This window comes from Chionomys nivalis, chromosome 14 (assembly GCF_950005125.1).
Source record: "Chionomys nivalis chromosome 14, mChiNiv1.1, whole genome shotgun sequence".
NCBI classification, from domain to species: domain Eukaryota; kingdom Metazoa; phylum Chordata; class Mammalia; order Rodentia; family Cricetidae; genus Chionomys; species Chionomys nivalis.
In genome coordinates, this window is record NC_080099.1 from 11,933,871 (window position 1) to 11,957,390 (window position 23,520).

At 48.2% G+C, this 23,520-nt stretch overlaps 1 protein-coding gene across 1 annotated transcript in view; it reads right to left on the reverse strand.

Annotated features, from left to right (window-relative positions):
• Positions 1–4,613: 4,613 nt before the first annotated feature.
• The window catches only part of Dym (dymeclin), a 312,012-nt gene continuing 293,105 nt past the window's right edge, over positions 4,614–23,520 (reverse strand). The window contains exon 19 of the mRNA XM_057789035.1: positions 4,614–4,690. Coding sequence (XP_057645018.1) covers positions 4,643–4,690 — 48 coding nt within the window. The 3' untranslated portion in view covers positions 4,614–4,642. The remainder of the gene's footprint in view (positions 4,691–23,520) is intronic.

A 23,520-nucleotide genomic window follows, 5' to 3' on the forward strand; every position in this document is an offset into this window, starting at 1 on the left:
CACATGTAAAAGAAACTAGACATAAAAGAGTGCTTGCTGGACAAAGTTTGTTACTAAAACCCTAGCAGAGGGTTTGGTGGCACCTGCCTAATCCCAGCACTCCAGGAGGCAGAGGCAGGAGGCTCTCTGTCAGCTTGAGGCTAGCTACAGAGACCCTATTGTAGAAAAATGAATAAATAATAAATAAAACCCTAGAAAATATGAACCCCATCCTACTTGACTGACCAGAAGCATTGGTTGTCTGAAGGGAGACTGAGGTGGACAGGGGATGATAGAAAAGTCCCACATCCTGATTGAAGTGATTATGAAGCCGGAAACTCTGGCCTGTTGCCTAGCAGCCGGGAGGGCTCTTCTATGCCCAAGGCTAGAGCTAAACTTAAACTTCACTGAGGTCCCCCAGGTAGTTAAGGCCCCAGGAGTTGAGCTGAGCCTTTTGTATCTTAACATTTGAGGTCACATTGAGAGAAATAAAGTTACACCCACACCTCTTGGCACAGGCAGGAGAGACTTTTTATTATTATTTTGCCAGACACAGTGGACACACCTTTAATCCCAGCACTTGGGAGACAGTGGCAGGTGGATCTCTGTGAGTTCCAGGCCAGCCTTCTCTGCATAGTGAGTTTCAAGATAGCTTGGGCTATGCAGTGTCTCAAATTTTTAAAAAGTTTTTATGTGTATGAGTTTAACTGCTTCTGTGTGTATGTAACACGTGTGAGCAGTGCACTGGGAGACCAGAAGAAGGTATCAGATCCCCTGGAACTGGGGTTACAGAGATTGTGAGAAGCCATGAGGGTGCTGGGACCCCAACCCAGGTCCTCTGCTCTCTCCTCCCCTCCCCGACCATGTTGCTATTAATGTCCCTATTTTAGGAGAGGAAGTAAAGCCAAGGAGATAAAGTGATTTGCCCAGTCAGCCTACACTTACCTGCAAAGACCACTATTGAGGTTTTATTGCTATATTGGTGACCCCGAGGCTTGAGCATGACAACAGGCAGCAGCTTGGGAGGCCCTGAGGACCAGATTAGAATCCTGCCCTCCCTGTTTTAGTGGTAGGAGCTAGGCCACATTAACCCCTTAGCCCAGCCTGAGTTTTTCACTATAGGGTATGGACGGGTGAGGAGCTGAGCTGGGTCTGGTTTAGGACAACCATGTCAGCTCTTAACTGCAACCTTGGACAGATGACTTCTTTGAAAGAGCCTCTGGCCTCTTAAGTCTAATGGGAGGATGCCTCTAAATCCTTCTGTGAGTTTGAGGCCGGCCTGCTCTTTATAGAGACTTCCCAGACAAGACAACCAGGGCTGCACACACCCTGTCTCTAAAAGCAAAACAAAATGACTTCCTCCAGGTCCTGCCAACCTAGCCCTTGAAGGGGCATTTGAGGGCAAAGGTCCAGTTACTACCATGGATAGAAAGCAAGAAAAGAACCTATGAAGGGGCCCTAGTGACTATCACTGTATGACCTGCATAGGTCATGTCACTGGCAGGTGAGGCCAGTCTCTGACCATGGAGCAGACAGCCGTCCACCATCACTTAGGAGGGAGGAGCTGCTTCTGACGCAGTATGCCCACCGTGGTCCCTGTTCCTTAGGAGGCCACCTCTCTGTTAGTTTCCACGGCATTCCTTCTCATATAGCACTGACCTGACCCTGGAAACCATGGGCCTCACAGTTCCTTCTTCTCTCCAGGAAATCGTCCGGACCCAAGGGCCATTTCTGACTATGGAGGAATCGCATATTAACTGACATCATCAGTTAGCAGGGAAGATGGGGCCACTGTGGCCTCTCAGAGGCACCCCATGTTCCTGTCTCCAGTGGGGGAGTCTTTTCATCTCTGCTTCCTTTCCCTCGCTGATCAGAGGCTGAGGACATCTGGGAGTTTACAGCAGTGGAGTTCAGCACCTGTACTACATTCTCCATACATACTGCATACTTCACATGTATACAGCACACATCATCTATACAGTACCTCCCAAATACACATACATGCCACACACCATACACGCACCAGAGAGACCGATGCACAGTGGGCAGGCTGTGTGCCACATGAGGGTACCCAGCTGAAAATAGTTCACAGGTCTCCCTCGGGCAGGGCTGGGCCACCTGGTCTACACAGAGATGCTGTTGCAGTGGCTCTAGCCCCTTGACAGTAAGGTACAAGGGTATGTCACCTTTCACCTGCCTCCTGCCTCCAGCCTTCTGCAGTGTGAGATGGCAGATCTCTGAGGATGTTCTAGCCTTTCCCACTAGAAGGCCATGACCATGTGGGTTCTCCAGACTCTCCCTGCTCTTCCACAAAGGGGATGGCTCAAGGCATAGCTCAGTTCTTCCTGCTGAAACCCATACCTTTGGGTCCAGCCCTGGGTTCACTACTGGAGGGGTAGAATGATCAAGTTTATATAGCCAACGGGTTAGCCATGAGCTTTGTGGCTGTGCAGTGGCCGCACACTGGGAGCAGCTTGGCGAGAGGTGGGAGCCCGGAAAGGACCCTGATTTTCCAGGTAGAGGTATTCAGAAACGACTTCTTGGAAGAGGCGACACTATAGCACAGCCTGCTCTTCTAGCCCCTGTGACTCACGGATGCTGAGTTGTGCCTCTAGTCACTGTAGAGATAGACCCAGCCTTGATTTCCTACCTTGTACAAATGTCCCAGTTTCAAAAGCCCAGCCTGTGAAATAACATTTCATTTTTGCCTTTCCAAGAGCCTAGTTGAGAAGCCTAAGTTGAGAGGCTACTTCTGGGACCAGGCAAGTGGCCTTTAGACGCCAGCCTTATCCTTTGGAGCTGACAAGTGTTGGCTCACTAGCGCACTGCACCTCTCTGGCCTGTGCAGCTCTCCCCCACCCCCACCCCACTCCCGGACCGGGACTGAGGAGCTCAGCAGTTCCTTTGGGGGGGGGCTTAGACAACACTGGGTATGGTCATGCTTCATAGTTGCTAGCATGTAATGGGACCTCACCCAACCAGCCAGGATGCACACAGCCTTAAACAAAGCGTTTCATAACCTCCTGACCTTGAGGTCTTTTTTCTTTCTTTTGAGACAGGGTTTCTCTGTGTAACCACTGACCTTGACATCTTTATCAAGGAGAGGTGCTGGGCAGGGGCGAGGGGTGGAGGTGTGTGTGCTGTGTGCAGACAAGGCAGCTATTCTTGGCCAGGGGTGGTACAGTGACAGGGAGGGACCTTGAGTGAGTGTGTGGGGTTAGAGATGTTGGCCCGTCTCAGAGGTGGGAATGGCATGGAGTTTCTTCACAGGGTAATAGAAGTGGTCTGATCCTGCTGGTGATTGCGCGAATCTGCGAAGAGACTACAAAGTTACCCCCTGCCACCGAATTACCATGATTTATGTCTATTAATATTAAAACAAGCAAAGAGGGCCAGGGATGTTGAGTGCTTACTGAGCATGTACAACGCCTTGGGTTCTGTCCCTAGCACTGCATAAGCCCGATGTGGTGGTCTGTGATTTCCATCCTAGCACTAGGGAGGTGGAGGCAAAGGCGGGAAGATCAGTTCTTAGGTCTTTGTCAGCTACACAGTGAGCTGGAGACCAGCCTGGGCTAAGCTAGATGCTCTCTCAAAACAAACAAGACCTACAAGATGTCTCAGAGAGCAAAGGCATTTGTCACACAGCTTGATCCCCAGGATCTACAGGCTGGAAGGAAAGAACTAGTTAAGCTGTTCTCTCTCTCTCTCTCTCTCTCTCTCTCTCTCTCTCTCTCTCTCTCTCTCTCTCTCTCTCTGGGTCTATGTCAGTGATCCTCAACCCTTTAATACAGTTCCTCATGTTGTGGTGACCTCCAACCATAAAATATTATTATTATTATTATTATTGCATTCTCAAGACAGGGTTTCTCTGTGTAACAGCCCTGGCTGTCCTGGAACTAGCTCTGTAAACCAGGGTGGCCTTGGACTCGCAGAGATCCACCTTCCACAGGCTAGGATTAAAGGCGTGTGCTACCCACCGCCTGGCATAAAATTGTTTTTGTTACTACTTTATATCTTCAATTTTACCACTGTTGTTAATTGTAATGCAAATACCTGTGTTTTCTGTTAATGTAAGGTGACCCCTGTGAAAAGGTTACTCCCCCCAAAGGGTCATGTTGAGAACCTCTGTTTATGTAGCCCTGCTCACCTGCCACTTGTCATGTAGACCAGGCTGGCCTCAAACTCCCAGAGATCCTCATGCCTCTGCCTGCCAGAGTGCTAGGATTAAAGGCGTGCGCCGCCACGCCCAGTATTGTCCTTTGTCTTTCACTTTCATACTGTGGTGTGTGAGCACACACACACTTACACACATGCACACTCACACACATACAAATAAATATAAAAATAGTTAAAACAAATGGTCCTAATTAACTTTAATTGTCAACTTGACGTAACGTAGAGCCATGTGAGAAGAGAGCCTTTATTGAGGAAATGCCTGATTCAGATCGATCTTGTGGGCATGTCTCTGGGGCTTGTCTAGATTGTGCACTGACACGTGAGGGTCCATCCCACTGTGGGCGGTACTGTGGTGGTCCTGGGCTGTATAAAAAGCTGTCTGGGGGGCTGGAGAAATGGTTCGTCCGTCAGAACGGTGTGCAGCTTTTGCAAAGGACTGGAATCCAGAGCCCAGCATACCAGGCATGTAGGAACCGCCTCTCCAGCTTCAAGAGCTCTGACGTCTCTTCTGGGTTCCATGGGCACCTGTACTTACCTGCACACACACACAATTAAAACAAACAAACAAAAAAAAACAGCTCTTAAAAAAAAATAATCAAGAAAAGAAGCCTGGCTAAGCATGACCCAGAATACAGTGTCTCCCATCGTTTTCGACTTTCCTTGATGATGGACCGTGTCGGCAGCTAAAATAAACTCCCCACCCCTCTCAACCTGCTTTGGTCAAAGCGTTTTATCACAGCAGCCAGCACAGACCAAATTAAGACAGAAATAAATACACATGGAATTCTTTCTGCCCAAGGAATTCATCGTATTAGTGTGGAGTGCAGACCCAGGAGACCCTCTTGCTAGGGTGGGGACCGAAGCCAAGCCAACACCCACACCGTACCTCTCCAAGCCCGTGGACCACCCACAGACTGATAGCATGTTCTGCTTCCTTTGGGCCGGTGTGCACATCACAGCCTTCTTAATGTTCTTGTTGTCTTTTCTCCCTACTTTTGGATGTCTAGGCACCCTACTCAATATCATGTCCCTGCTGGGCTCTCAGTGCCCACCTTAGTTCAGTGCCACCATGCTTGACCCCCCTGGCATTTTATTTAGTTGCTTGGGATCTTGGTTAGTTGGTTGTCTCTTTCTCCAGCTAAGCAGAGTTTCCCTGAGACTTTTTTTTTTTTTCTGAGACAGGGTTTCTCAGTGTAGCCCTAGCTATCCTAGAACTCGCTATGTGGACCAGGCTGGCCTCGAACTCACAAAGATCCACATGCCTCTGCCTCCTGAGTGCTGGGATTAAAGGAGTATGCCACCACTGCCCAGCTCCCTGAGACTATCTTGTACTTGGCTTGCTCTTAAAGCAACCAGGGTCTAAATAGATCATTAAGTTGATTTAAACAGAGACACTTGAACTTAATTGAGGAATCCAAGCCTGGAACGCTCGCCCTCAAACTCAGGTACTGTTATTTTTTACTGAGTCCTCCCTAACTACACTTTTTAGAAAATCTTCAAAGTACTCAAATAAACCCACTGAATTAGAAGTAACTTTAAGCATTTTCTGAACATGGGACTAATAGGAAATTAGAACCATGTTTTCCAAGTTGTGGTGTTCCCAAAGGCAAGATTGGAAAGTCTAAATGTCCTTGTTTTGTGGACGCCCTGTCCTTGTCCCATTTAGGGAGATCCGATGGATTCTTCTGGCAGCTGCCCTGGCACTGAAGCTAAGGATGGTGGTCTCTAGTTCACGGGTGGAACACCCTGGTCAAGGCCACAGGGGCCGGAGTAAGGGGGACTTGTTACAGCCCTGCCTGCCTCTTACTTCTCTTGTCTTGAGCTTCCGTGGCAGGAAAGCCAGCTGCCTGCAGAATTCCCGAGGGAGTCACCATAAAAAGGCTTATGGTATCAGACCTCCCTGGGTTATCTGCAGACGCTCTTGGGAAATAGCCGTTCTGGCTAAGATCTAAATTCTTATGAGCTTGTCGTCCCTTTCTTAAACTATAAACCAGCACCTGCCATTGCCTTTGTATTCCCATGGGAGTCTCCAGTATAGACCCCTGCCCTGCCAAGAGGACTGGGGCCAGGACATCTAATGCTTTTGCATCTTTAACAAGTCTGAGGGTTCAGATACTATACCACTGAGTGCCTAGGAGGCAAGAGGACTTGGCAAGGAGATGAAGACTGAAAATCATGTTGGGAGCTTCCCCAAAGGATTGAACAAGACAGTCTCTTCTTCTTTTGTTTCTTTTTTTATTTAGCAATTCTTTTTTATTATTGATATTTATTGAGCTCTACATTCTTCTCTGCTCCCTTCCCTGGCTCTCCCCTCCCCACTTCAATCCTCCCCCAAGGTCCCCATGCTCCCAATTTACTCAGGAGATCTTGTCTTTTTATACTTTCTATTTCCCATGTAGCTTATATCTATGTAAGTCTCTCTTAGTACCCTCATTGTTGTCTAAGTTCTCTGGGAATATGGTTTGTAGGCTGGCTTTCTTTGCTTTATGTTTAAAAACCACCTATGAGTGAGTACATGTGATAATTGTCTTTCTGTGTCTGGGTTACCTCACTCAAAATAATGTTTTCTTTCTTTCTTTCTTTCTTTTTTTTTTTTTTTTGGTTTTTCGAGACAGGGTTTCTCTGTGGTTTTGGAGCCTGTCCTGGAACTAGCTCTGTAGACCAGGCTGGTCTCGAACTCACAGAGATTCGCCTGCCTCTGCCTCCCGAGTGCTGGGATTAAAGGCGTGCGCCACCACCACTCGTCTAAAAATAATGTTTTCTAGATCCATCATTTTCCTGCAAAGTTCAAGCTGTCGCTATTTTTTTCTGCTGTGTAGTACTCCATTGTATAAATGTACCACATTTTTCTTATCCATTCTTCTATCGAGGGGCATTTAGTTTGTTTTCAGGTTCTGGCTAAGACAAACAAAGCTGCTATCAACATGGTTGAGCACATGTCCTTGTGGCACGATTAAGCATCCTTTGGATATATACCCAAAAGTGGTATTACTGGGTCTTGAGGAAGGTTGTTTCCTAATTTTCTTAGACATCACCACACTAACATCCAAAGGGGCTGTACCAGCTTGCATTCCCACCAGCAATGCAGAAGTGTTCCCTTTTCCCCACAGCCTCTCCAGCATAAGTTGTCATCAGTGTTTTTGATCTTGGCCATTCTTACAGGTGTAATAAGGAATGGCAGTCTCTTCTTGCCTGGCACACAATAGGAGCTGAATATCTGTTGCCTGGATGACCTGGATGAATACACAACTGGTCCATGAACAGCTTCTTGCTTCATGATGCAGCCTGGGAGGACCTGGCAGAGCCATTCAGGGTCACTGTACTGTCCAGAAACGGTAGCCACTGGCTACCTGTGGCTGTATAAATGTAAATGAAGGAAGTTGAAGATGACCTTCCTGGGTTGCACTGGCCACCTCTGGAGTGCTCGGTAACTACACGGAGTTCACTGCAGCCCTTCTGGTCTGCACTGCAGAATTATCTATGAGTTCGTGTAGGGGTGGCTGGGGTGGGGAATACACAGAGCATGTGGAATGGAGAAATGGGAGACATATGGTCTAGGGTCTGAACCCAGGAAGTAACTACGCACTGATACCGACCCAGGGGCAGGGCCCACATCACTTCCTGTGTCCCAGGGTTGAAGACCAGCAGAAGAGCTGTGTGTGGTGTGTCTCCACTCCCTGCTCATCGGAAGGAGAAACCTGCAAGGTTTGTCTCCTTCAGAGCAGGTGCTATGCTCGGTTTCGACTGCAAACCTTGCCTGAGTTTCTGCTGATCCCTTTGTCCAGTGACTTGTGGTTCCTCTGTGTGAATCCCACCATTCTTTGGGCTTTGATGTCCCCTGACTTCAGAGTGCTGTGAAGGGAGAAAGGCCTCATGCTGTAGGTGGCTGAGTGCTCATTATTTTTGTCAGTTATTGTTGTAGGAGCCCTTTTGTTTGTTCCTGGCTGCACAGACACAAAACAACCACACAGGAACTGTATTAATTAAATCACTGCTTAGCCTATTAGCTCTAAGCTCTAGATTTTTTAGATTTTTTTTTTTTTTTTTGAGATAGGGTTTCTCTGTAGCTTTAGAGCCTGTCCTGGAACTAGCTCTTGTAGACCAGGCTGGCCTCGAACTCACAAAGATCTGCCTGCCTCTGCCTCCTGAGTGCTAGGATTAAAGGCGTATGCCACCACCGACCAGTTTAGCCCTAGATTCTTATTGGCTAGCTCTTACATCTTAATTTAACCCATTTCTATTAATCTGTGTCTTACCATGTGGCTATGGCTTACCAGCAAGGTTCTGGCTTGTCTGTCCCTGGTGGTGGCTACATGGTGTCTCCTGACTCCTTCTTTCTCCCAGCATTTAGTTTAGTTTTCCTGGCCTAACTCTGTTCTACCCTGCTATAGGCCCAAGCCAGCTTCTTTATTCATTACCCAATAAAGGCAGCACATATACAGAAGGACTTCCCACACCATTTCCTCTTTTCTGTTTAAGTAAATAGGATGGTTTTAACTTTAACATAGTAAAATTACATATAACAAAACAGGTATCAAGCAAGAATTACAGTTGCAGCATTTATATCTACTTTATCTTTTATCATAACTAAGGAAAACTATAATTATAACTATCTATTCTTCAGCTCCATCAAAGACTCCAGAAGGATATAATATTACCTAAGTAAACAGGAAGTGCATTGTAAGCAACTTCCAAAACTCTAGAATTGACAGAGACATCTCACTACCTGAACAGTCACCCAAAGTTCTTCTGTACTGTTGGGCATCCATTTTCAGCCCATAGTGTCTTGCAGACTTTTCCATGAAACAGGAAATTTCAAAGACAGTTCCGCCTATATTGGCAGTTTGTCAGTCACATTTTTCTGTGTTCTAGAGAATGTCTGGCAGACTCTTTCATGAAGCAGGAACCCCAAAGGATTGTCTCAACCTTTAAGCAAGTTCAGCAGTCATTTTTCTGTGGGTCCTGCATAACCAATTCATACAGCCTAGCATCAAGCAGTCCAGGCATGAGCAGTTTCTTGCCCAAATGGCTAACCAATGCCATAAGGAGCCTCTTCAGTGCCCATCATCCACTTGAAGTAGATTGGTGCTGCCAGGAGCAGATGTGTCTCACTGTCATGAAAAGTCCCAAGTTCTTAAAACACTTTAAATGCCATATTTTAAAGGTCTCTAAAAGATTTGAAGAGTACCTATTTAACTGAAATATATAGCTATGTCTAGAAAACCTAACTAACATAACTACAAGCTTGATTATTATAAATGACTATCTGTTAACCTGTATTTCTTAATTATATATTACATTTTTAAATGAGCTGCACAAAACACAATACCTTAATCAAGAGCAGAAATATACACATATAACAAAATTGACCTTAAATTTGTATCAATAGACCAAGATACATACCAATGCAAAGTATTCATATGTATAGCATATCCCTCTTTAAATGTAAACAAACATTTATAAATAATATTTGGGAATTTGGGTGTAGTTGTCTCCAAATCGCTTCCTGCTCTTTGTTGGGTAAAGTAATTTTGAGGGGTATTCACAGTGACCTTTTGGGTGGTCTTGGTCCATCAAGTCAATTAATCTGGAAGGATTCCACAGGTTCTCATCCTCTGTGGAAACAAAAGGACATCTTTTCCAAAGCAACAAATCCTTAGACCCAAATTTTGGAATCAAGATACCTTTAAAGTATATATGTTGGTTTAGCTTAGCAGCCCATACAATGAAACATCTCTCTGTACTTAGCTTCTTTACAGTCAAAAAATTCAAAGAAAACACAATAATATACATAATCCAGACTCTCTGTGTATTTTCCATCTTTACATGGCTTATTTTTTTAATTTCTTTAATCTATGACTGTCTGTACTCTCTCTTTAAAGGCTTTATTCTTTAAAACTCTTTACTTCTTTTTATAATTCTCTATACTCATTTTATTCTCTCTCCCAAGCCTACGTACATTTATCCAACACTGTGACCCATTCAGAGGTCTTTTTTATTTGAATCTGTCTTTATTGGGTATCTGTAATTATTTTCTGACCAGAAGAGTCCCCTTTTTTTAAAAATGCTAAGTGGGCGTGGCTAGGGCCAACATGTCCCTGCCTTCTTGCTCCTCCCAATCCAACATATTAGAGGTCCATTCACTGCCTCTGAGAGCCATTCTCTCGGCCCCAGACCCAGGGTCCGGTTGCAGCAGGTCTGCGTTGCCATTAAGGAAGTTGTAGCTCTTTGCTCACAAACCCCATTTAAATGTTCTGTAGCTGGACCTCCCCAAAGAGTCAGTGCCTTTTGTGCTGATGAACCAGGATGCCACTGTTTTGAAACCACATGTTTCCCCCCTGCTACTGCAGAATCAGGAAGACCTCTCTTATAGAAGCTGCAGCACACCGTTATTTTCCCTTCTGGCACCTTTATTCATCGGCAAATTTGAATATTGCTGTACAATGGTGGTTAGAATTGTACCATGTTGTGATATTTGTGATCTCACAAATAAGGCTTGCCTAAAGATCAAAGTGGAGCTAAGCCACTAGTTAGCCACAGAGACCGGGCAGTGGTGGCACACACCTTTAATCCCAGAACTCGGGAGACAGGCAGACAGATCTTTGTGAATTCAAGGCTTCCCTGGGCTACATACAAGATTGAATCTGTCTAGCCAGGTGGTGGTGGCGCACGCCTTTAATCCCAGCAGAGGCAGGCGGATCTTTGTGAGTTCGAGGCCAGCCTGGTCTACAAGAGCTAGTTCCAGGACAGGCTTCAAAGCTACAGAGAAACCCTGTCTCGAAAAACCAAAAATCAAAAAAAAAGATTGAATCTGTCTAAAAGAGAAACACCTCAAACAAAGGTGATCCCAGCACTTGGGGCCACATGCCTTTAATCCCAGGACTAGGGAAGTGGAGACAGGAGTGATATGGCTGGGCAGAGGAGGAATATGAGGCTGGAGGAGACAAGAGCTCAGATGCAGTCTGAGGATTAGGAGATTCAGAAAGAGATTCAGTTTGAGGTTTTGTAGAGACCTCCTTTAGTCTGAGCATTTATTGGTAGAGGTAAAAGAACTCTCTAGTGACTGGCCACTCTGCTTCTCTGATCTTCATCATTAACCACTATATCTGACTCTGGGTTTTTATCATTAATACCAATTAGAATTCGTGCTACAGTACAGAAAGTAAGAGTTTAATGGCTTCACTAAAGCTCCCCAATAAACAAGGTATTTGTCCTGTAGAACAGCAGGATTTGAATCTTTTTATTTTTCCTGTTTAAGCTGTGTTTCTGGGGTGGGGTGGTGGTGGTTTAGACACATGGAATTTTGACTAGTTGACATGTTTGACTAGTTGTCCATCTAGTTACTAAGAGAGTAAGCTCTTGCTCCCACACACTATAAACCATCCATGATGCACTGCTTCTAAAGTGAGGACAGAGTTAGACTACATGTGACACCTTCTGCCCTCCTTTCCCTTCCTTCTCTTTTTTATAAAACAGGGCCCCTCAGGTTTTCCCTCTACAGCCAGCTACCAGTCCCAGCTGTGAGGTCATTAGTAGTTTTTTTGTTTTGATTTTCATAGTTTTGGAGAGCTGCAGTTGATTTCACCAGAGGGCAAGCAGCCAGCCCTACTCCCTAGGGGTAGGCCGTGGGGATGCACCTGTGCTTAGGCTCAGTGGCTGCCTTCTCAAGCAGCGCATTTTTGTGGGTTTTGTTTGTTTGTTTGTTTTGGTTTCGGTTTTTTTTTTTTTTTTAATTTTCGAGACAGGGTTTTTCCGTAGCTTTTGGTTCCTGTCCTGGAACTAGCTCTTGTAGACCAGGCTAGCCTCGAACTCCCAGAGATCCGCCTGCCTCTGCCTCCCGAGTGCTGGGATTAAAGGCGTGCGCCACCACCGCCAGGTTTGGTTTCAGTTATTTGCTTCATTGAGCATCTTGTTCTGTGGCCCGGGCTATTCTGGAACTCTCCATCATCCACTTGCTTAGCCTCACCTGTTGGGATTCTGCCCAGCTCCCCGTGGGGTTTAATCACCGGTGAATGCCTGACTCCTGGTTTCCGGCTGCCTTTAACCGGCATCAATTTCTTCACTTTTGCCGGGCGGTGGTGGCGCACGCCTTTAATCCCAGCACTCGGGAGGCAGAGGCAGGTGGATCTCTGTGAGTTCGAGGCCAGCCTGGTCTAGAAGAGCTAGTTCCGGGACAGGAACCAAAAAAGCTACGGAGAAACCCTGTCTCGAAAATCAAAAAAAAAAAAAAAAAAAAAAGTCTTCACTTTTCCCTCCCAGCCCTTCCTCCCTTGTCCTGTCTGTAAAGGTCTGTTCCATTTAACTGGCCTTGTCACTTCGACTCCCTATTGCTTATATGTGGACCCGAATATTTTTCAGGCATTATGGTCGCCCCAGAAGCCTGCGGCACCTGGGGCCCGGTAGCAAATTCCAGTGTAGGAGGCCCTCTAGGAACCTGGAGCACCAGAGTGGGGTAGGCCGAACCCCAAAGATTACTACTATTTCTCACAAACTAGACAATCCAGTACCTGCTGGTTTGGAGAAAAAAGAAATCAATTTTTTCTGCAGTTCCCCCTACCCGCCCTCCCATTTTTTTTCCTTCCTTAACCAAATATGCTCTGTTTTCCTCTCTCCACACCGGAAACTCTACTCACCGACTTTTAAATGGTCCTAACTGGGGCAAGGAAGCTGATTGGCTGGGAAAGAAATCCACACTAGTCCATATCCCACTGCGCAGACAAGCAATAGAAGGGCCCTTGGGGCTCCAGGAGGCAGAAGACGCGACAAGCCACAAAGTATTTATTTTCTGTGGCTTTGCTCTGGCCTCAGCAGACGGCATTTTTATTGAATCTAGCCCCCAAACTGCTGGGATCAGGACTTGTTTGGCTACTCAAGGAGAAATAAGTGTTCCATGGGGGAAGAAAAGCTGCCCTTTCCCGCCCCCTCTGAGTCCCCCCCCCCATTCCCACCCTCCCCACGTGGTTACCTTCAGTAAACGTTTTCCAGAATCTATTCATACTGAGAGTCCTGTTTTTCTAAAAAGCCTAATAGGCTGACTCCATGCTGTCCCTCTGGGCCTGGGGTTGGTGGTCTCTGGTCTTCCCCGTCACCCCCAGCTGTGCTCAGGGGAGGAGTCTGCTCCATTCTCCTGGTCCCTTAGGAAGACTGAACTTCTTAGTAGGCTGCTTAGCCTTCCCCAGGCATCGGCTTTGCCTGGCAGGGCCAAGGTAACACTCAGGCTGAACTCTCCAGTGGAGGTTCTGGATAAAGTAGGGGTCTCCTCAAGGGGACCCTCCGACTGCACCCCAAAGCTCTGGACCGGCCACCAAGCGCCATTGGTTCCATCCACTGCCAGCAGAGGATCTGGGTTCTGGGGGGCACCCTAGCTCCTGGCCGTTCCAGCTTGTTTATTCTCGTCTCCCACACAATTGCTTGTCCCTGCTGTGACTGCCCTTAGACCCCGACCTAGGAATTACATGGGCCAGCTCCTATGCCTTATTCATCTGTTCACTCAGATGGAGGAAGACCAAGGACCAGAGGGAGCACTCTCCTCCAAGTCTCTCAACTTTTTCCCAACCGGAGATCAGAGGAGGAGAATTAGCCTACCTCCAAAGGTCTGCCCTTGTTTCGGTAGGAGACTGGAGAGAGAGGTGCCTCTCAGGAGGATCTTGACGGGCAGGGTCGGTGGTGATCCTCCAGACAGCCTCTCTGGACAAAGGTGCAGTGTGTGCAGGAAAGCCGAGCCAGGGCAGGCTGATTAGTTGTTTATGATGGAAAGAGGACCCTCACTTTCTGGGAAGCCTCCTCTCCTGAATGTGGCACCTCCTCAGACGTGGGCTGTGGCTTCAGAGATCTGTTATGTGGACGAAAGCCAGGGGGTCGGGACTAGTAGCTGCTTCCTTAGTTTTCTGGTCCGGAATGGGCTTATCTCTTTAAGGCAGGGGCTTATTGTGGGGCTATGAGTAATGAAGGATCTGGCTTCAGAGTGGGGGAGGTAGACTGGGCCCCAAGCCCAGTCTCTAGAGAGCCCCTCACTCCCTCCCTGGCCTGCCAAATTCCTTAGAGTCCAGTAGATAAGATCAGCCTTCCTACTTCCCAAAGGTCCTTGGTTTCCAAGTCTTTTTTTCCCCCTTCTCTTCTTCCTCCTTCTTTCCCAGGGCTGGGGACTGAACCCAGGACCAAGCAACTGTCTGTCACAGAACTCTGTAGTCTAGGGCCTCAAATCCTTAGCCAGCTCAAGCCTCCTTTAAATTGGTTACCATGAAGGCTGGCCTTCCAGGATGAGGGTTTTAAGATTCTAGTTGAAATGTCCGAGTAAGCCCAGGAGAAGCTGCCATTTGGAGACAGCCCCATCCCCGAACTGTTGGCGCTAGTGGTAGAGCCCGCCCCCTTTTAGCTCCCTATCACTCTCGGTTTTCACAATCCTTTAATTCTAAAGCAAGTGTGTGGGTGCCCACCACGGTGACAGGCTAGGAGGAGAGGAAGGACAGGCAGCACAGGATAACTTGGAGGGAGCTGGTCCTGTCCTGCTCATCCAAACCTTCATTCCCACAGCTGCATCCTGGCTCCAGCTCAGAGTGGCTTGGCCATATGACCAGACTCCTACCTTCTGTCCCTCCAGGCCCTCCTGTCCCTCAGGTACTCACATTTCTTCTGCCAGCTTTAAGGCTTGCCCACCCTGTCTTGTAGCACGAGTATTAAAAACCCAGAGACAGATATTAGGGTTCAAACTGAAGTCAGAAAGTCAAAGCAGCCAAGCCACTAGAGAGATCTTACCTTAAGGCTCAGACAAAGGGACAATCCTGCAATGTTCTCCACTAACCTCAGCCTCCGCTCTCTGCTGAATTCTTGTCTTTTCCCTTTTCTATTCCTCTCTCTGCCCAGCCATATCACTTCTGTCTCCACCTCCCTAGTGCTGGTATTAAAGACGTGTGATCCCAAGTGCTGGGACCACCTTCATGTGAGCTCCTCTGTTTCTCTTTTAAACAAATTCAATCTTGTGTAGCCCAGGGTGTCCTTGAACTCACAGAGATCCATCTGCCTCTGTCTCCCGAGTCCTGGGGATTAAAGGTGTGTGCCACCACTGTCTGGCCTGTATGGCTGACTAGGGTGGACTGCTTTGCCCTCAGATCTTCAGATAAACTTTATTTATTAAAACACAAATAATATACCACTCTAATATCTGACTCCTCAGCAGGTCCATTTTGAACCATTAGCATGGCAGCAGAGTCTGCAAACACACATGACCATCCTCCTCTGTGAGCTTAAGAGGGCAGTGCTTCCCCTCCTTGTGAGCAGGACACAATCGAGGCCCAGCGTTTGTGGATTGTTCCCAGGATGGAGCCTGGTGGTAGAGCCTTGCTTAGTACATGGAAGGCCCTGGGCAAAACCCTCATATCACACACAGGATGGGTGAGGGGCAGGAAGCCAAGAGTTCGATCTCAGACCTGGGTTCTAAACTTGATTGTTCTCTGTGACCTTGTGAAAGTTACCCAACCTCCCTGAAGTTTGCTCATTCCCTCCACCAAAGAGATCAGATTCCCAAATGAGGCCTGGAGAATTCACAGATCGTCAGAGTCCCTTCGTTCCAGAGGGGTGGCTCCCTCTGCACTGGGAGGGGTGCTGGGGCTACCCTGCCCTGAGGCCACCCTGCTCCGAGGCTGGACTGGGTGACTGGCTCCAGACCAGACAGGAGCACTGTGGCTCTTTCACTAACTGTGCCTCTCCAGGCTGCCCTAGGCTCTCCTCCAGGACACACAGCCACCTAGGCGCTAGCTGGGTAGTCCTTACCTGTCCTGCCCTTACCCTACCACCCTGCCTGGACCCGCCCACTCAGAATGGAAGTCCTGGCTCCAAATTGGGTGATAACCATAGAGTTTCTTTGCTATATTCTGATTTATCCCAAAGATGGATTTAGGCTCTGTCCGGAGAAAGAAGTCTCAGGCCAGTCATTGCCCCTCTGGCACTAGGGAGGGGCGCCAGATCAGCATCGGTCAGCCACATGCTTTGACCTTTTCCAGCAGAATGGGAGCCAGTCAGTCAGGTTGGGGTCTGGGGTCACCTGAGCTCTCCCTGAGAGGAAGAAGCCCCGTGAGTTTAGCTGGGCTGATACTTAGGGCTGGCGGTTGAGTGGAGACAATCCTTTCTGGATTGGTGATAAAGGAAGTGGTGTTTCTCGGCTTCTGGAGGCCCAGCAGGTCCTCCTTCCTTCAAGCGCTGGGCCACATGACTAGGGAGAAGGCGCACAACGCTCTACAGCTGCTTGGACTGGAGGGACTAAGCCACCTGGTGAACGTTGACAGCCACCAACACCCAAGACCCACCACACAGATTGCATTAAGTCAGCCTGAGGGGGCAGCATGGCCAGGATGTCAGCCTCAGGCTCCACCTGTGTCACCAGGTGAGGCTTGCCTCCTCCCACACAACACCCTCCAAGCCCCAAGGGTTCTTCTCCTCAGTGTTCCTGGAAATCCCTGGGCACACCTGTCACACTGTAGATGAAGGGCAGCTGCCTCCTCACACCTGACATCCACTTAGGGTCCCTAATAACGTCTCCTAGCCTCCGGCTCTGCACCTCCCCGTGTCCTGGTTCCTGCTGCACTAGAGGAATCCCTACCTTTCAGGCTCTGTCTGGGGTGTCTTGGGGGTAAGGCATATCCCCTGGTTTCTGTCTTGGCTTCTAGGCTGCTCTCTGTGGACCCCTAAGTCTGTTCTGCCTCTTGACCCAAGTGTGGGGCCCCATGGTGGCCTGTAACCTATAGCCTATTGTTATCCACACTGTCAGGAGAAGCCGTTCACCTGCGGTGGATCTGTCCCACACCACGGCAGCTGGCCTCGGCTTTAGCCAGCTAGTAGAACTTGCACAAGTATCCCGCAGATTGTCTAGCCCAGCCACTCCCCAAGTTTCTCATCTAGCTTTCTTCACCTTAGAAATGATATCGTGAGACAGGGTGGCACACAACTTTGATCCCAGCCCTTGGGAGGCAGAAGTGGGCAGATCTCTGTGAGTTCAGAAGCAATGTGATTTATATAGAAAGTTCTAGACTAGCCAGGGCTACATAGTGAGACCTTGCCTCAAAAGAGATAGATATAGACAGACAGACAGACAGACAGATAGAGACAGACAGACAGACAGACAGACAGATAGATAACACACCACCCTGTGCATTGCTTAGGCACATAGTCACGTCTGGTGAACTCCAGTAGCTCAGTTGCATCAACTCCCCCCCTCCTCTTCACGTGTTGGCTAGACCACTGCAGCCGTCCTTTGTTGTTGTTTAGACTTGGTCTCCTGTAACCAAGGCTGATTGTGGTTGAGACACAAAAAACTGGGATGACCTTGAACTCCTGATCCTATTGCCTTCACCTTCCAAGCACGGGGGTTAAAATCACGTCCTACCATGCAACCATCTCTTATTGGAATTTCCTGTTTTCCTGACATCTCCCTTAAAGCATTTATCCACATGGCAACCACTAGGGAGTTAGTTAGACACTTGGGAGTGTGGACACACTGCTTCTCCACTGAGCTTGTGAAAAAGCCTGCTTAAGAAAGCTGGTCCTTTATCCTCTGGCTCCTATCTGCATTAGCTCCTTCCCTCACCCTTTCCTCTACATTCCAGCCATTTTATCTCCTTAGAGTCCCCCAAGGGGTGGGGGAGGTTTGCAATCCCTGAGACACGTCATACCTGCTCTAGAATGCTCGACTCTTTTCTCCCAGAAAACCCCTGTCCAGTCCTCAAACCATCACTGGAATGTCACTTGGCCTGGAAAATCTAATACTTGGGACATCTTTTCTTTTCTTTTTTTAAATTTATTTATGGGACATCTTTTCTATATCACAGCCAGAATCCACCACCTTCTGTCTTGGCTTCTGATGTCACCGTGACTCAGAGAAATTCTTAGCCTTCTAAGAAAACCACAGAACGTGCAGCCTAAGAAATCGCCGCAGCCAGTGTGTGTGTCCTATGGGTCGGGTAGAGTATTTTAGCTCTGCCCCAGGTCTCAGGTGAGCGGTTGATAGGTTCTGTATCTTGCTGTGGCCAGTGTCCATCCAACACAACTCCGAGAAGCACACTGAAGACCACTGGCGTGCATTGTTCTCTATTCAATATCAACAGACGATCTACCTTCAACAAATACCAAACTCCAGATGATGCTAGGGATACTGAACTAGTCAGGGGCAGTGAACTGATTTCCAAAATTGACTCCAATTTGAGGCAATAAAAGCACACTGGCTGGAGAAGGGAAGTAAGACACACATGAGAGAGAAAGGTAGCGGCCAGCGCTGTGATCAGCGAGGATGGAGGTGGCGGCAGCAGGCACTCCAAGTAGTGTCTCTTAGCTTCCTGTGTATCTGAGTCACTCAGTTACGGTGCTGGGGATGCAATCCGGAGCCTTGAGCATGCTCGGCAAGCACTCACTCTATCTCTGAGCTACATCCCTAGCTCTGTTCTGTCCGAAATTTAAGATTTATTTTTTTTAAATTTATTTATTGATTGATTGATTGATACAGGGTTCTCTGTGTAACAGTCCTAGCTGTCCTGGGATTCATTTTGTAGACCTCACAGATCTCACAGAGATCTGCCTGCCTCTGCCTCTGAGTGCTGGGATTAAAGGCATGTGCCACCACCTCCTGGCTGTTTTGATTATTTTTAATAGATACAGATACCCATAGAGGCCAGAGGTGTTGGATCCCTGAACCTGCAGTTCCAGGTGGTTGTGTATCTTCTAACATGAGTGTTGGGGGCATAACACATTTTCTTTTTCTTTTCTTTTTTTTTTTGGTTTTTTCGAGACAGGGTTTCTCTGTGGTTTTGGAGCCTGTCCTGGAACTAGCTCTTGTAGACCAGGCTGGTCTCGAACTCACAGAGATCCGCCTGCCTCTGCCTCCCAAGTGCTGGGATTAAAGGCATGTGGCCACCACTGCCCGGCTATAACACATTTTCTTAATCGCTGATCCATTTTTCCAGCCTTGATGTGTCCAAACTTTAAAAAGAGCTTTATAATAAAATGTCAGAGAGCTAGAGGTGTGGGACACGGCTGTGATCCTCCATGCTGTGTGTGTGTAGGGGAGTGGGTGTCCCCAGTTCCTCCTAGGCCCAGAGCTTGCTGAAACCAGTAGTTTCCATTTACACAAACTGGGGATAAGTTGGAAATCCTTCAGTGAGTGCATAGGCTGTCATTTTCCAGATCCCTCTGAGGCCTCCCAAAATCCCAGGGTGAGCAGCCAGGGGACTCTCCTTGAAGACTGCCGTCCACGAATTCTCCACTGTTGAGAAGAATAGGTAAAGCCAGAGAAAATCCTTTTCTGCAGGAAAGCTGGTTGTTCCATTGTATGTGTGTGTGTGTCCATCTGTCTGTCTGTCTGTGTGTCTGTGTGTCTATGAGCGATGGGCGTGTGTGTGTGCCAGAGAGAGTGTGTATGTGCATGTGAGTAGGAGGAGCATATGTGTGTGTGCACGAGTGTGTATTTGTGTGCGAGAGTGTATATGTGTGTGTGTGTCTGTATATATATATATATATATTTATATGTATATTTGTGTGACGCTTCTCTGTATCTTTGAGTCCTGCCTCCACCCCAGTGCTCAGGGCTCTTTGGGCACAAGCCTGATTTTCTTTTGGCCCCCAGGACCTGGCACAGAGCCTGGCTCACAGTGGAGCTCCAGAACTGCAAGCTAAACGAGAGAATGCCACCTAATGTTAGCGGCTTGGAGAGGGCTTAGAGCCAATGGTGACTCTGGATTCTAAGAGCAATGGGCAGAAATACCCTAAAATTGTTCTCTAAGCAGAATAGGGTCACAGAGTTGCTACGTACCTGTGCTCAAGCCAGGAGAGAGCTGTGCAGTCTAGCCTGTGAGTGGGGTTAGCCTTCCAGGACATCTACCTTCCCTCCCCTCCCCTCGTGTGTGTGTGTGTGTGAGTGTGTGTGTGTGTGAGTGGTAGCCCAGAGGTCAACCTCAGGAGTCTTTCCTTAGGCCATCTACCTCGTTCTTTTTTGTTTTCTTTAAGATTTATTTTTATTTTATGTTCACTGGCGTTTTGCCTGTGTGTATGTCTGTGTGAAGGTATTGGAACTGGAGTTTACAAACAGTTGTGAGCTGCCATATAGGTGCTGGGAATTGAAGCCGGTCCTCTGGAATAGTAGCCAGTGCTCTTAACAAGTGAGCCATCTCTCTAGTTCCTTATCTACCAAGTGTGTGAGGCAGCTCTAAGCTCACCTGCTTGGTTTATGTTAGGCCAGCTAACCAATAAGCCCCATGGCTTGTAAGCCCAGTCTGCCTGTCTCCAATTTACCTGCATTGGGTTCACGGCGGGCACATGCCACCATTCCTCACGCCAAGGTCTCCTGAAGACTGAACTCAGGTCCTATGCTTGTGCAGCAGCCCCTTTATCAGCTGGGCCATTTTCCCAGTCCCCCTCAACCCCCAAACACCTCTTCGACTTGTCCCTTGCCTTCTGCTCACTGGCGTGGATTAAACAGCAGACTGAACTTACTATCACACACTGTCAGCGGCTTCCTATGGTGTGACCAGCAACTGCCCAGGTCAGTCTGTTTTATGGTCCCGCCCTCCCCAAGTGGCCAGCAGTGTCAGTTACCCCATGAATTGGTAGACAGGTGCGTGGATCCCCAGGGCCAAACTTACAGCCTCAGGCCTAGGGCAGAAGCCACTTTTTATGAATGAAGCATTTGAAACTGAAACCTGCCGCGAAGAGACGGGAACAGGACACACAATGCTTCCTGGCCCCGCAGAGTGGGACGAGAGCGTCTTGGGGGCCACAGGTGCCTCCTCCCCTGTGACTGGAAGGGACTTCTGGCCCTCTTCCCCCTGCTCCCTTGGAGGGGGCTCCAGTCTGCCTTCTTCCCCATCGCTCCCTGAGCTGCCTCCTGTAAAATGATCGTTCCGTATTTACTTAAACTTCTATTTAAAGAGGAATTCCTCATAGTTACTCAGCCGCGGAGAGCTGAGCTGTTTGGCTCTGTTTATTTAGTTTCTCCTAGTGATTGGCAAAATGTCCTCAGTAGCTCTCAAGAGCAGATATAGACGAATGACCCGCTGGTCATAAAGGGGAGTGTGATGTTCTATTCTGTCCTCGTGGGAGCTGGCTTATGGCAGGGACGTGGCTCCCCACCCTGCCCCTCCACAGCCTAAACCCAGTCATCCTCTGAGCTGCCCTCGTGAGGCAGTTCTGTCATAGCTAAAAGGCCCGAATCATCGGGACATACATGTGTACGTGTAGATTGTGCTATTCCGCACTCATGGCTGCTGAACACTTCCCTTGTGTACACACAGACGCTCCCACCTACACACAGCTTCGCAAACAGCAAAGGGCAGACGTGTACGTGAACCAAGGAGGCCAGGACTAATACGTCTATTTTTTTTCTTCAAAACATATTTAATTGATACTTGGCATCTAACCCAGTAGTGAAACTAAAATAGCCAGTTATTTATATAGAAATAATTTGCAAGATGTTGCCCTCTCTCCTCCCCCGTCCACCCACACACAATGACCTCACAGATCCCAGAACATGCAAGGAAAACCCTGCTCTGACCCACGGAGGAGTTAATGATCATTATTTGTCAAGCTGTGCCCAATAGTTGGACTCAGATGGTTGTTGGTTTGGTGCCTTGGGGAGAGGGGGTTCTCAGTAGGCCCTCCCTTTAATACCAATGAGTTTAACAGGACACAAGAGTCAGGAATGGCTGTCATGCTTCCCTCAGGGTGGTCCCACCAACCTCCCTGCTCCCCCAGATCCTTTCTTTGCATTGTCCCCTCTAAAAATGTCCCCTGGCGAGTCCTAAGCGTATATACGCCACTTCCCATTTTTCAGAAGTCTTTCCTCGCCTGCTCCGAGTGTGGCTGCTCTACCTGGGGAGCCCCTATGCTGCCCACACCCAGCTTTCCCACTACCTTCCTGAGGGATTCTTTTTATATCATATAGTGTGAGAGTTTGCCCTGTGTGGACTGTTCCTCCACGGGCAGAGCCCTGTGGTATCCCCTACGTCACCTGGCCAGTAAGGGGATCCGTCTGGGACAGATGGTGACAACCCGTGCTCTTGCCTGCCTCTGGTCAGCCCTGTTGTGGCATAGCTCAGGAGCCTGTGGTTGTTGACTATGGCCCTTCCTGGAGCCCTGACTGCCAGCCCAGGGTGAGGATGGGAGGCCTGGAGAAGCCGTCAGACCGGCAGTCTCCTTCTGGACCCGCAGCTGCTGCAGTTCAGCGAGGGGGGCAGAAAGTCAACACAGGATGAACTGTGGCTGGCTGAGGGGCAGCAAGAGCCCCATTGGCTACATTCCTCAGGAGTTATGGGTACTACCTCTTCTGAGTCCCAGGCTGTTCTTCAGTGTGTGATCAAACTGTTCCCTTCATGGCCTAACTTCACGAGACTCCACACGGCCCTTACCAGACAGTATGTGACCAGGGAACTGCTTCTGGTCACTTTGTTCAGTTTTGGCAGGGTCTGACACAGTAGCCCCAGAGGACCTGGAACTCACTATGACAACCAGGCTAACTGTAAACTTGCTGTGACCTTTCCACCTCTGTCTCTCAAGTGGGCGGGTCACCGTGCCCCACACCTGACCCCCTATTTCATCATCTGTCTGTCTGTCTATCTAACTATATATCTCTCTATCTATTAATTTTTTATAGTGGTTTTAAGATAGGCTCTGGCTCTGTAGCCTTGCCTGGCCTTGAATTTAGGATCATGCTGCCTTTGAACTTGTTTAGGCAGCTATGGACAGCAGGTAGATTCTATTTTCAGGGAGCTTACCTGTCCTGAACCTTAGATGTGGAATATTTCTTTATACTGTGTGAATATATGTCTCTGTGATTGGCTTAATAAACAAGCTGACCGGCAAATAGCTGAACAGAATAAGGTTAGGCGTCAGGCGAGTGAGCCAAACTGAGAATGCTGGGAAGAAGAAGGGCGGAGAGGAGAAGAGAGCAGATGCGGGGAGAGAAGCAAGACGTATGTGCCATCCTGAGAAAAAATACCAAGCCATATGGCAAGGCATAGATAAAAATATGGGTTAATTGAAAATGTAAGCGTTAGCTAGTAATAAGCCTGAACTATTGGTCAATCGTTTACAATTAATATTAAGACTCCATGACAGTTATTAGGGAACTGGTGGGTAGGAAAGAAATGTCTGCCTACATTTAGGTGTATGTATAGTGGGGTTGGGATGTAGGGCTTGTTCATGGATATCTAGTTCCAACCCCAGAGCTTTGAGTCGGTGGCATCTGGGATAAGAGTGGAGAATTTGCTGCTCCAAAAAGGCCTAAGTGGCATACACCTTTATTCTCGGTGCTCCAGAAACAGAAGCAGAGACAGCTGGATCTCCAAGAATCTGAGGCCAGCCTGATCTACATAGAAAGTTCCAGACCAG